At 35.2% G+C, this 13,990-nt stretch overlaps 1 protein-coding gene across 6 annotated transcripts in view; it reads right to left on the bottom strand.

Moving 5' to 3' along the window:
• The window catches only part of CLIP1 (CAP-Gly domain containing linker protein 1), a 143,458-nt gene that overhangs the window by 115,334 nt on the left and 14,134 nt on the right, over nucleotides 1-13,990 (bottom strand). For all 6 annotated transcript variants that reach the window (XM_074205525.1, XM_074205524.1, XM_074205520.1 and 3 more), the window contains exons 2-3: nucleotides 3,233-3,426; nucleotides 661-1,238 (exon numbers count right to left, since the gene is read on the bottom strand). In XM_074205525.1, coding sequence (XP_074061626.1) covers nucleotides 661-1,238; nucleotides 3,233-3,317 — 663 coding nt within the window. In that variant the 5' untranslated portion in view covers nucleotides 3,318-3,426. The remainder of the gene's footprint in view (nucleotides 1-660; nucleotides 1,239-3,232; nucleotides 3,427-13,990) is intronic.

Below are 13,990 nucleotides of genomic sequence, written 5' to 3'. Positions count from 1 at the left end.
ATTATATGAAGCTATGAATCCATCAAAGTGGCATTCTAATTTGGACAGATAAATACATTTGAAAAAAAAAAAACAAATTCAAATGTAGTGATTTTAGAACTCTAGTAACCTTTATACCATATGTTCTCTGCTGTTAAGCAAAACTGGCACACCATGCAATTTTTATTCTAATAGGATTAAGTCTGAAAGGCTGGATGTAACAATAACCAGAAAAAACAATTCTAATTGAAATGAGGATTATTCTAAACTTTTAAGGAGACCAGCACCTTTAATATTGTTACCAAGCCCTGTCTTTTAATATGACAATAACAGACTGAAAAAGCAACCACTAGTAAGTTACTTTTAACTTCTTCCAAGTTTGATTCATCCAAGCTGGTTTACTATTTGCTAAACAGTAAATTACATTAATATTTAGTAAAGATTTTATACTTTTCTCCTGGCTAAATTAAAACTCAAAATTAATCACTGGAAATATGTGCATCTATTACTCAGGCTACAAGTTCTAATTTGCTTTCTTATAAAATTATTCTAACTGAACAACCACAAAATGTAGTTATAACTCTAAGTTCAAGAACAAAAGCATTCCTCTAAGAACTCTAATGTCACAGAGCAGCATTCATTGTGTATGAAAAGGACTCCATCAGCACGTTTTAAACTTACCAAGACTCGATCATTAATTTTCAGCTCTCTTTCGCCTTTCTTTACAGATCCAGCTTCTGAAAGGTTGGATATGGATTCACTGGCAGTTTTAGTGAGGTTGCTGATCTGAGAAGTAGTAGAAGACTCCTTGGCTATGGGCTGGGAAACTTTGTGGGGTATACTGGATGGAGAAGGTGCAGCTGGAGATGAGGATGCCACGCTGATCATGGAGGTGGAGAGAGGGGATGTGGCTCTGGAAGCAGGAGCAGCTTGTGTGCCATTGGCTTCATCTTCTGCCAGCACTTTCCTTGTCAGCTTTGAAGGCCTTGTAAAGATGCCCTTTAAAGGTTCACACTGGAAATACCGAACTCCTGCCACTGATCCATCATTCTTGCCAATTGGTTCATCCAACACAATTCCAGCCCACTGACCTGGTGCAAACTGTGTTTCCCCAAGAAACTGGATGAATCCAGGTTTGTTGCCATTCACCCAAACACGTTCCCCAACTCGAAAGTCATCCACAAACTCTTCATGAGTCTCAGGGGATGGTGTACTTGATATTTTATCAATGGATATTGCCTTTTCTACTGGAGCTGGAGCTAAAGCAGAAAAAAAAGAAGAGAATATCAGTAAAAACCAAACCTAACACAAGTTTATACAGCCCAGAACCAAAGCACACATGTACATTGTAGAAAGCAAAACAGGCCACTGTTTCTAATATGTATACTTTTTTATTTTTATTTTGAAAGTAGGGAGAAAGATAAATTAATAAAAAGAGGCTTCACTTTAATTTCTACTTAATGAAGTCTTTTACCAGGTATGACAGTGAGGAACTGTTATTTACTTACAATAAAGATTAGAAAAATACCAAGTTTCTCACAGAAAAAAGTTAAATGTAAAATAATAATTATCTAAAATTATACATAATTCTATCTTAAAACACAGCCCTAACTTTAGGCTTTAACTTGAGGTAGATTATGTAATCTTTTGCAAAGTGTTTCTGGCTCCATTTTTCTTCTCAAGTTTAGTCAACTAGAGTTTGTCAAGACCAGGAACTAACTAGTTGACCCACAGAGTCATTATCTCACATCTCCAAAATTGCCCCCTTTCATATATAAAGAGATGGATGTCATACTATGAAAGAATAGAGCATGAGAATTAAAAGTAACACTTATCTTATTACTCTTCCACATAGCTTCCTGGGAAAGATATGCAATGACATATATGTACCTTTCAGTGTAACCATAAAATGCTGATGTTAGAAAAGACCACTGATTCTGTAGAATCTCTTCTAAAATATGTGACAAAAGCTCATCTTTTATAAAGTGGTGCCTGGGATTATTCTATTTAAAAACTGATTAAAGTTTTAAGGGTGAAAAATCAAAGAAATAAAAAAGCATTTTTTTTAACAAAACAAAACTATTGTGGGTTATGGTTTTTTTTTAAAGACTGCTGATACCTTCAATTCAGTTAAAATATTCATGAAACATTTACTCTCAACTAGGTCTTATGCTAGGTGCTAGTGATACAAAAACAAAACAAAAAAAAAAAAACAAATAGTTCCTACCCTCAAGGATCTTATATTTTATGGAGGTATACAAGCTCTACACAAATAATTATAGTACAAGGAAAATTAAATGGGGACAGAGAATTTAACAAATTGAATGGGGGAAATTGAGTAGAGACTAGGGAAAGCTCCATGAAGGAGACAGTACTCCAGCTGAATCTTGAAGAGAGCCAAGAATTCTGAAAGATGTAAACGAGGAAGGATTACATGCTAGGCATGAGGCTTTGTAAAGGTAAGAAGTGGAAAATGGAGTACTGCACACTATAGTTTGGCTAGAACATCATCCATGAAATAGAGCCATGGGAGAGAAGGTTGGAAAGGCAGATGATGGAGAGTCTTAAACACTACGACTTTCAACTTATAGATGTGGCTGGCAAGAAAGATGGGGTCCCCTCAAAAGAAATGGAGAATTTAGAGGTAGGTTTAAGAGAAAAAAATGCAATCTATATGGCATCTAAGTGGAGCTATCCAAAAGACAAAAGAGAAATAGATTAATGTTAAGACACAGATTTAGGAGTCATCTACATAAGGAAAAGACCCATGAAGGAGTTAGGTGACAGATACAGTGCTTGGAGTCAGGAAGACCCAAATTCAAATCTAACCTTAAGATACTAGCTATTTGACAATGGGCAAAAAATTTAATCTGTTTGCCACAATTTCCTCATCTGTAAATGGAACGATGATGATAATAATAATAATAGTACCTACCTCCCAAGGTTGCTGTGAGGACAAAATGAGATAATATATTTAAAGTGCTTAGCACAGTTCCTGGCATATGACAAGCACCATATAAATGTTAGCAATTATTACACTGTACTAAATTCAATTAAACTGACTAACAAATGTAAACTTTTAAGAGTAAAATCTGAAATTATGAAGGAGACAGCCAGCACTAAAAGTCAATGAATTAAAACAAATATCTTAAACTAGAAAATATAAATCAAAGTCTTAAAGAAAAACAATACTAGTATCTTCAAATCATACTGTGCTTTGACTGTCCCGAATGAAAATGTAAATAAAATATACCAGCAGCAGGTGTCTTCAAGGCAGCAGATCCAGGCTTCGTGATCTTAGAAGGGGCCTTAAGCCCACTTGGTTTTAGCATGCTCATCTTTCTTATTACACTGATGTTTTTCCCCTTTGCTTCTGGTCACTATCTTTTCCCAACCATTGATATAAATGTAAGTGCTCCTTTGCTGAAGTCAGTCTTTGAGTCAAACCTGTAGGGAGAGAAAACATACAAGTATATCTTTAGCAACCACCAGAGTCAAGGGAAAAGCACATTAATGATTATGTTCTCAGCTTATTTATAAAGCCCTTCATTTCCCCAAATGAGATAAAAAGAGGCTATTCTTCATATGTGACCCAGGGTCAGACTTGCTTCAGAATCCTAAACCTGTAATATCTAGAAAAGAGTTTGATTTTTTTTTTAAATCAAGACAGTTTTGGACTTAAAGTAAAACTTTGGCCTCTAATTTCAGTCTGGGCAAGATAGGAAAATCCAGTCTCGAAATAATGATGATGATACCCATAATACATATAGCTAGCTACACAAGAAGTTCTTAACCTCAGGTCTTTGAACTTTTTTTTTAGGTTTTTTTTTTTGCAAGGCAAGGGGGTTAAGTAGCTTGCCCAAGGCCACACAGCTAGGTAATTATTTATTAAGTGTCTGAGGGCAGATTTGAACTCAGGTACTCCTGACTCCAGGGCCCCCTGAACTTTTTTTTTAGTATTTATTATTATATTTCAACATAATTAGATTCTTTTAAAAATATATCTTATTAAATAAATGCATACCAGAAAATATTATCCTGTAAAAGGATCTTTAGGCTTCACCAGATTAACAATGTAATCTATAACACACAAAAAAAGATGAAGTGCCCCTGGAATAAATAACCTTCTCTGATAATCCTTAAAAGGTAAGTTCGAATCTCTGATTAATTCATGTATAGTGAGTCCAACATTAAAATGGCTGAAATTCCCCATCATCCTATAGGTAGTGGGTATGCACTGAACCATCCATTCTTTCTGATTCTGTTCCCTCTTCCATGGGTCAGAATGGAAGCATCTGTAGCTGTATTGGAAATTCATTATAACCTTTACCTCACAGCAAGTTCTAACTAAGTAATTTTTCAAAATGTGGACTGCAAGAGGGTCATATTTATTCAGAACCATAAATATAGCTTGTGAATTGGTTTAAATTAAAGACTGAATTACAACAGTGTCTGTCTGAGGTTACTAGAGAACATGGGCTAAATCAGGAACTGTTTTATCAAATGATATTTTACTGTTATAAATTCAAGAATCACAACTTGGACGTATTGAGCAGGGTTACTGTGCTACTCTCATCACTGCTACAAGCATAGATAAAACAAAAGATGACACTGTGTGTCTCATTAAGTGTAAAAGACTAAAACCCTTGAAATAAGCCAGAGTGGAACTGAATGAAGGAGGTTACACTTGATATACTGGTCCTTTTGTTGACTGGTCCCCCCAAAAAGCATTATAGTAGCAAGAAGGAATAAGGGTTCAAGAAGTTCTATGGACAGAATTTTGGAATCATTACTCTAGCAAATGTGATAACCAACTAGGACTAACCTTCTATTCCATTGATACATAAATTCCAGTATGAAGGTTTTTGCCTATGACTTACAAAGCTTTCAGAAATTAAAAGCAGCAGGTCTGAATGTAAAACTATTGAGAGTACAGCTTCAGCTTTCCCAGTGCATATACCTCTGGCTCCTGATCAGACTACACACACTACACAGATTTAGCACTTTAAAACAAGGAATTTTGACAGACTTAATACAGGAGCGAAATTGAGTCTTTTGCAACAGAAGTACAAAGATTTTAGTTTCCAAATTTATTTTCTTATACATATACCACAGTTTGCTAAGCCATTCCCCAAATGAAGGACATTTAATTGATTTCCACCAAATTTATTTTCTACTTCACATTATTGACAAATGGCATATCAAACTTGCTTAAGTAAAATTAAAACTTCAAGGGCTATAATTTAAAAACATCTGTATGTGCACTGAAACAAATCAATTTTAAGATGTATGAGAGAAAAAATTTTAGCAAAAAAATTTTGAACCGGGGGCGGCTAGGTGGCGCAGTAGATAGAGCACAGACCCTGGAGTCAGGAGTACCTGAGTTCAAATCTGGACTCGGACACTTAATAATTACCTAGCCCTGTGGCCTTGGGCAAGCCACTTAACCCCACTGCCTTGCAAAAACTAAAAAAAAAAAAATTTGAACCTCTTCTATTGGAATTGCCTTGATAAGGGCTGCTAGGTGGTGTAGTGGCAATCCCCGTTTGCCTTGCAAAAAAAACCTAAAAAAAAATGCCTTGAAAATTAGCCCCCTTCAGGCTTTGCTACAGTGACATTAAACTCCAAAATTAAATGTACCTCAGGAAGAGAAATTTGTCACTACTTCAAACACTTAAAAGAACATGACACAGTCTCTGAATGCAATTTCCAAAAACAACTGGAGCCAGGGTAGCATTTCAGGAAAGCAGATATAACTTGCCAAGGTAGCAAACATTATGCAGGAGGAAGAGGTGAACAGAGAGAAATTACGGTAATATTAAAAAAAAAAACCAAAAGATCAACAAGAATTTATTTATTTATTTATTTATTTATTTATTTGATTGTTTTTAGGTTTTTGCAAGGCAAATGGAGTTAAGTGGCTTGTCCAAGGCCACAGGGCTAGGTAATCATTAAGTGTCTGAGGCCAAATCTGAACTCAGGTACTCCTGACTACAGGGCTGGTGCTCTATCCACTGTGCCACCTAGCTGCCCCAAGAATTTATTTTTAAAAAGAAAAAAAAAACTTTCACGTTATTTTATGGTCCCATCTTCTATATAGCATCCACATTCCAATTCTAAGCATCCTGTGCCAAAGCACTTTAGCCAGCACATTTTTCAAACTAGGAAAAAGACAACCTTTCATAGACTTCTTTAAATTCACAATGAAAATAATAGGTTCTACCACCCACTCAACCCCAGCAGTTGCTTCTCCCTCACAAATATACTCAAGGCATAGATACCAGGCAAATAGTCAGATTTTTAAAAAAATGAGTGAATAAATCATTTATTAAGCTTACTCTGTGCAAATCAGCAAGCTAAGAAAAGAAAGTTTCTGCTCTCGAGGCTTATTTTCGAATTATAGAGAACATAAATAGGAGGTTTCAGTTAAAAGTCAGATGGAAGGGTCCCAAGGTCCCAAGGTCCTCAAAAACAGATGTTTCTACTGTCTTTTTATCTGTAAAGTGCCTCTCACTTCTAAGCAACCAAATATTACTACTTCTTTTGCTTAAAATGTTTATCTTCTCAAGACTAAAAGAGATATTTTCTTTCTTAAAAGTGGGACCTAATACACATGTCATGGAACACTATTGTTCTATTAGAAACCAGGAGGGATGGGAATTCAGGGAAGCCTTGGAGGGATCTGCATGACCTGATGCTGAGTGAGATGAGCAGAACCAGAAAAACACTGTACACCCTAACAACAACATGTGGGTGATGATCAACTTTGATGGACTTGCTCAGTTTGGGGCTGTCTGCAATGGAGAATACCATCTGTATCCAGAGAAAGAACTGTGGAGTTTGAACAAAGTCCAAGGACTATTACCTTTAATTTAGGAGGAAAATAACTGATATTTTATTGCCTGATCTTGCTATCTATTATACTTTATGTTTCTTCCTTAAGGATATGATTTCTCTCTCATCACATTCAATTTGGATCAATGTACAACATGGAAACAATGTAAAGACTGGCAAATTGCCTTCTGTGGGGTGGGGGGAGAAGTAAGATTAGGGGAAAATTTGTAAAACTCAAAATAAATAAAATCTTTAGGGAAAAAAAAAAGCGTGGGACCTAGATTCAAGATTGGGTTTCTGTAGGAGAGGAGGATAAATTAGGCTGGATGGTAGATTTCTACCAAGGCATACATCAACCTATATCACAGCAGCATAATCCCCTTCTGCCCTTTGTTTCAAAACATTTGTATTTCCTCTTAAGGACAGGAAGCTTGATTGCTAAACATCACACGTGGGATAAATGAATGCCTGTGTAACAAGGTTTATTTTGAGAGGTAAAAAAAGCAAACCTGAAAAAAAAGGCACAAAATCTATACTAGATGTCATGTCTTGAACCTGAGATTCAACTGGAACTTAACCACTTACTGAAAAAAAAAAGATAAATGACATGTCCAAAACAGTGCCTTATCCCATTGGTTACTTTGTAGACAGAAGGGAAGTTTGTTTGGGGTTTTTTTTCCCTTTGCATTTCCTGGATTATGTCAGATGCAGCCACTGTCAGAGAAAGAGAAGAAGGCATTCTACCCTTCTAACCATTCACAATTATTTTTTATTCTCTCCAAACTAAGGAGATTCATGCAGAGTAAACTGAAATTAATTTACTCCCTTAACTAGAACAAGAACTAGCAAGGGAAGATCCTGGAAATTCTAATTCTTCTGAGTAAGCTATATTTCACCCTGTTTCTTTTTCTGAAGGGACTCTTCTCTCACATAAAGAGAACATTAAATATTTCCCTTTGCCCATCAAAATTCTTTGCTTCAATCATTCCTACAAATGCTAACTGAAAGAAAAAAGATTCAGCAGTTTTTCTACCTAGAAGTCAAAGGCAATTTAAAAATAAAAATAGTCCTGTGGGGCAAGGGGGAAGTTAGCATGTCACTCTGCCCTTAACCCACATTTATGGACTCATTCCTGACACACTCAGCCAGTTGGCAAAACTGCCAATTCCAATTCCCACATCTTTGCACAGGCTGGAATACACTCCTTGAGGGCCTCTGCCCCTTGAACCCCCTAGAGTCCCTTGAAATCCCAGCATAGGCACCACTCTATTATGCACTATACCTAGTTGCTCTTCTTAAAAAGTGTGTTGAATTGAATTTCACCCAAGTACCTGAACCAGATAAATGTATAATTTCCATCTCAAGAAAAATCAGGATTTAATTCACATGATAGTATTGAAACTTCTACAAAGGTACAAGAGAGAAAAAAGACAAAATGTGGAGTCTATACTTTAAACTGAGAATTTTTTATAGAATCAAGAATCACTTGTCTACATGGTGGGTCTGACCTCAAACAATTGTACTCTTATCTATGGAGGTTGTAGAAAGATCAACTGAGTCTGGTGATGGGAGAAGACCAGATACCTCATGTTGTTCCCAGAACTGAGTCAGGCCTCGCCTTAGTAGTACATCCTGCCAGAAGTTTGGGAACTTCTCCAGCTGGCTGTGAGATCATGATAGTGAAGTCACAGAACAGAATTCCTAAGTGGTACTGTTCCTAAAACATGCTCCGTACTCCAGAAGGAAGGAAAACTGTCTATGCCAAGAACTGAAATTTGTGCCCAATGTCCTTAGATATGAGGAAAAGTTTCTCTCCCTACCTGAAAATACTACCGTCCATCCTGTCTATCTAGATAGCAGGTAAGCAGAGATTAAGAAACCAAAAGCAACTATTCAACTTAGTGCTCTGTATGTTGTGTCAAAATTATATCTTCAACTCAAAACTAAGTAGAATGTAAAATGAAAAAAAAGAAAAGATGCCGTCTTTGTCTTCAAGGGCTCTCATACCCTAGATAATAATTGTTGAATTTCTATAAACCCTTGCATTTCAGGATTTCCTTCACTCCTGTATTTACAATTTGAGTTTGTTTATTGAACAAATAGCATATTTTGAAAAAAAATCACAATAGCATCACAACATCCCATCAGAGCTCTGAAATACTACAAAATGGAGTGAGACTATCAGGACTTTTTTTTTCCTTCTAGATTGTCAAGTTTGCAAGTCAGCATGGGGTGAGAGCTAAGATTCTATTGTTAGTCTCAAGTAATCAAAAATGTTTTAAGTCACAGTAAATGTGAAAGACTTAGCTACCCTGATCAAGACAATGATTCAAGACAATCCCAACTCCGAAGAGAAATAATTAACTCTGAAAACAAACTTAGGCACACTTTTTAAAATTTATTTATTTTGAATAGTACAATTTTTCCCTTAATCACTTCCCTCCTCCCACTCCCCCACAAAATTAAGCACACTTTAAAAAAAAACTTTCCTTATGTTTGTTATTTTATTTGTTTTCTTTTGCAACATGGCTAATATTAAGTTATATTTGCATGACCTCATACATATAATCAAAATCAAAATGCTTGTCTTCTCAAGAATGTGGGAGGAGACAAGAGGGAGGGAGAAAATCTGGGACTCCCCATTTTTTTGGCACAGTGAATAGAGTACCAGTCCTGAAGTCAGAAGGACATGAGCTCAAATCCAGCCTTAGACACTTAATAATTACCTAGTTGTGTGACCTTGGGCAAGTCACTTAACCTCATTGCCTTGCAAAAACAAACAAAATTTTTTTTAACTAATTAGGAAATATTTAATGAAATAATTTTTAAGTCAAAGTAAAGCTGATTTAAAACTTGTATTTAACCAAGTTAGAAAGCTAATTTTACTGTTTCTCTGTCAAATGCCAACCAAGTACACAGCAGAACAACAAAAATCAAGCCAGTAATTTGTAGGTAAAAGAATCAAGAGTTTCACTTAGACTTTTGAAATCATTAGGCCTAAAATGCTAAGAAAATAAATTTTAAAAATAAGCACTTTCTGAAGCAGAAGAGCTTCATACTGAGAAAAAAACAATATTAGAAAACAACTGAAGTGAGGGCATTTTTTCCTAGCAAGGGAAAAACCAAAAGGACAAATATTACTAGTAAAATATATAAAGAAGTTAATTTTTAAAACATCGCCTAAAAATCAAATGTTTTAGCTAAATCCAAAACTTCCCAACAAAATTAAAATAGAAGTTACAAATTATGATAAGGAAAAGAAAAACTGTGGTTTTATTTTTCACAACTGTGATTTACTTTCTGGGATTTCTGTTCTCCTAAGGAAGCTTATCATTAATTAAAAAGTAAAATGTCTTTTAAACTTGGAATTTCAAGCACAAGTTCATCAAATTAAAAGGCAGTGATCCACAAACAATTCGTAGGAAGGAACAGTCACTGTGGCTCCAGTTTCTCCAGAGTTGACTTCTTTCTCAATGCAGACAAGACCCAAACTTGATAAGATCGGATTCTCTAACACGTTGAGTGTTTTCTGGCATCAACAAACTTGGCATTATATTGCCATCCTGTTCACTCATCCCTTAGACAAATCACTGAACCACATTCATTGTATCTTAGTCAAGCTATGAGCACATTCTCATGGTCTGTGAAACAAGGATGTTACTCTAGTTTCTATAGAAAATAACAGCAAAAAGAGATGGATGATGAGAGAGCTGTATCCTTTAAAGTCTGAATATCTGCATTGAGTTCATTCTGCCATGAGATAGCTTTGTAACCTTGAAAAAAAAATTATACTACCCTTTCAGAGTTATTTCTTAATATGTTAAATTAAGAAGCAAGACTAGATTATTTTATTTCTAAGGTTTCTTCAAGTTCTGAAATCCTATAATTCTATGAATAGTATTAAATTTTCTGATAGGCTATGAGATCTCCTTAGAATATAGGGATTCTCAGTCTGGAGTCTATGAATTTTGTTAAAAACTATTTTGAGGGGCGGCTAGGTGGCGTAGTGGATAAAGCACTGGCCTTGGAGTCAGGAGTACCTGGGTTCAAATCCAGTCCCAGACACTTAATAATTACCTGGCTGTGTGGCCTTGGGCAAGCCACTTAACCCCATTTGCCTTGCAAAAACCTAAAAAAAAAAAAACTATTTTAATAACTTTATTTCAACATCATAGATTTCTTTTGTAATCCTATCTATTTTGTGCATTTAAAAATATTATTTTGAAGAGTCTATGAGTTACACCAATCTGCCGAAGAGATCTGATACAAAAAAAAGAGCATTGCCCTAGAAAGACAAGAGAAATCAAATTTAATGGAGATGCTTATTACCTAAGATTTGCTTTTCAAGTGATGCTTGAAGTAATGATTCCATTATTATAATATCCTATTTCTTGGCAAAGGTTCATTTGTATTTAATCCTCTTCCTTGAAGTCACGAGTTACAGAAGTATCTTCCATGTCATTTTTTTCTCTAAATACAAAAGACTATACCACCCAGGCATGATCTCTAATCTGCTCTAGTTCTGAAACTTCTTTTACCCACAAGCCACTGGAAACACACATACCACGTGATGATTCATTTTCAAACACATTAGTATTTCTGAAGGTAGGAATAATAATAACATTATTAGAATATTTCCTTACAATTTCACATCCATATTTTCAAATGAAGCATACAGAATTAATAATAAGAGCATCCCTGTCAAAATCTGGAAATCATATATATATATATATATATATATATATATATATATATATATATATATACACACACACACACACACACATATATGTGTGTATATATGTATATATGTATGTATGTATGTGTATATATATATATATATATGGCTAGACCTTGGGCAAGCCATTTAACTTCACAATGCCTCTCAAGCACTGGCAGAGGGAGCTTCCTTAAGAAGTTCCTTACACCAATGAATCACAAGTCTGGTTCAAAAAAAAAATCACTTAACATAATTTGAGAATTGGAAAGGACCTCAGTGTCCATCTTAGTCCAACTCAAATCTAAAAGGAATCTCTACAGTGACATACTGCTTAAAGGCCTCCAAGCAAGAGGAACATGTGGCAGCTCACTTTACTTTTGTACAGTTTTGATATCTGGGAAGTTTTTCCCTAAACTGATCTCCTTGCAACTTCCACCAGTTGCTCATTATTCTGCCATCAAGCCAAAAGGGAGGAAGCTAATTTCTCCTCCATATGACAACTTTTCAACATAATATTATGATCCCTGAGTGTTCTTTTCTCCTGATCATACACACCTAATTCCTTCAACCAATCTTGTTATGAATTATTCAAGAACTTTCATAATTTTTTTCTGCAGTCTCTAATTTATCAATTTTTTTTATTGTTTTGCATTCTGCTTATGATTTATTTTCTTTAAACATTTTATTTGTTTTCCAATATATATACAAAGTAGTTTCTACCTATCTTTTTTGTAAGGCTCTGAATTTTACAATTTTTCCCCCACCCTCCCTTCCCTCCCCCACCCCCCCCCACAGAAGGCAGTCTGATAATCTTTATCAATGTCTTTTTTTAAACTACAGCACCCAGAACCAAATGAAATACTGTAAATGTGGTCTTGTAAGGATCCAATACTTTCACCTTGCTGGTCCTGGAAGCTATTCCTCACTAATATGGCCCAAAATAGTAAAAACTTTTTTGGCTGCTATATCACATTGTTTTTCCACTGCAATTGTAATCTAACCATTCTAATCATTAACTAGATTCAATCAATGCTAATTCACATACAGAAGATAGAAATAAAACTGCCATAAAACTTAAACTTATTTAATTATCTGTTTCATTTTTCTTATGAAAACAGAATGAAATAATGTCTTAATTTAATAATTTTATATTTATATAATAGAGATAACATATGATATATATTTTTTATATTTTCCTCCTGAATACAAGGTCAAGAAGTCCATCATCAGATTCACTAAAGAATTTCCAAAAGCTTGTAAGGCTTGTTCAACGACAAATATACCAATTTAAAAGTATTCCTCTATGCCAAGGAAATTTAACTTAATCCAAATGACAGTTTCATAAACTATTTCTCATCTTCCCAAATATCAGCTATTAATTCACCTAGGATCCCAGATACTGCTCTTTCACTCAAAGGAATTCCAACATTAAAAACTAAACAACTCATAGGAGATATGGCCCCAATTAATGAGAATTAGAACGTTTTAAGTGTTAAAATAGGAGAAAAAAATGAAATAGTCCTGCTCTCAGGGAGTTTACATTTTACAAGGAGAAAAATAGGTACAAGTAAATAAATTCAAGGCAATTACAAGATAAGGTGGAGGAGACAGACACTACAGAAGTAGCTGGGGAAGGTAGGAAAAGGGAAGAGAATAAGCATTTATTTAGCACCTATTATGTACTAATTGGTGCAAGTCACAGAGAACCAAACCAGAAATCAGGAAGACCCATGTTCTAGCTGGGTGACTCTAGGTAAGTTACTTCATCCTGTTTGTCTCAGTTTCTACATCTGGAAATGCCAAACCACTACAGTATCTCTTCCAAGAAGATCCTAAATGAGGTCATGAAGAGTCAGAAATGACTGAACATCATCATTGTGTGCAAGTTCTTTAAAAATATTTTATCTCTTATTATGTAATTTTGCTATCTCCTATATTTTATTTTTTCCTTAAGAATGATTGTTCTCTCAACACATTCAATTTTGATCAGTGTATAGCATGGAAACAATGTAAGGACTATCAGACTGCCTTCTGTGGGGGTTGGGGGGAAGGGAAGTGAGATTAGGGGAAAATTGTAAAATTTTAATAAAAACATTTTTTTAATATTTTATCATTTGATTCTCATAATAACCCTGTAAAGTAGGTGGCTGTTATTCTTCCTATTTTACAACTGAGAAACCTGAAGCAAAAGGAAGTTAAGGATCACCAAACTAGTAAATGTCTGAGCCCAGACAGGGAACTCAAATCCTCTTAATTCCAGGCCCCTTGTTGTATATCCACTGAAAGGTGGTTCTCAAGCTCAACTTTGAAAAAAGCCTAGGGTAGAATGTGGTGAATGGAAGGACAGGGAGGGCTGTGCTAAGTCACCAGTTTCACTTCCTCCTCCCAAGTCATTTGAGTCCAGTGGCCAGATATAGATCAGGATGACTGGAGATGGCCCTGGATGCGAGACAAGGT

Source organism: Macrotis lagotis, chromosome X, assembly GCF_037893015.1.
Source record: "Macrotis lagotis isolate mMagLag1 chromosome X, bilby.v1.9.chrom.fasta, whole genome shotgun sequence".
NCBI lineage: Eukaryota > Metazoa > Chordata > Mammalia > Peramelemorphia > Peramelidae > Macrotis > Macrotis lagotis.
The sequence above is the reverse complement of the archived record's forward strand: the minus strand, read 5'-3'. Positions and strand labels throughout refer to the sequence as shown.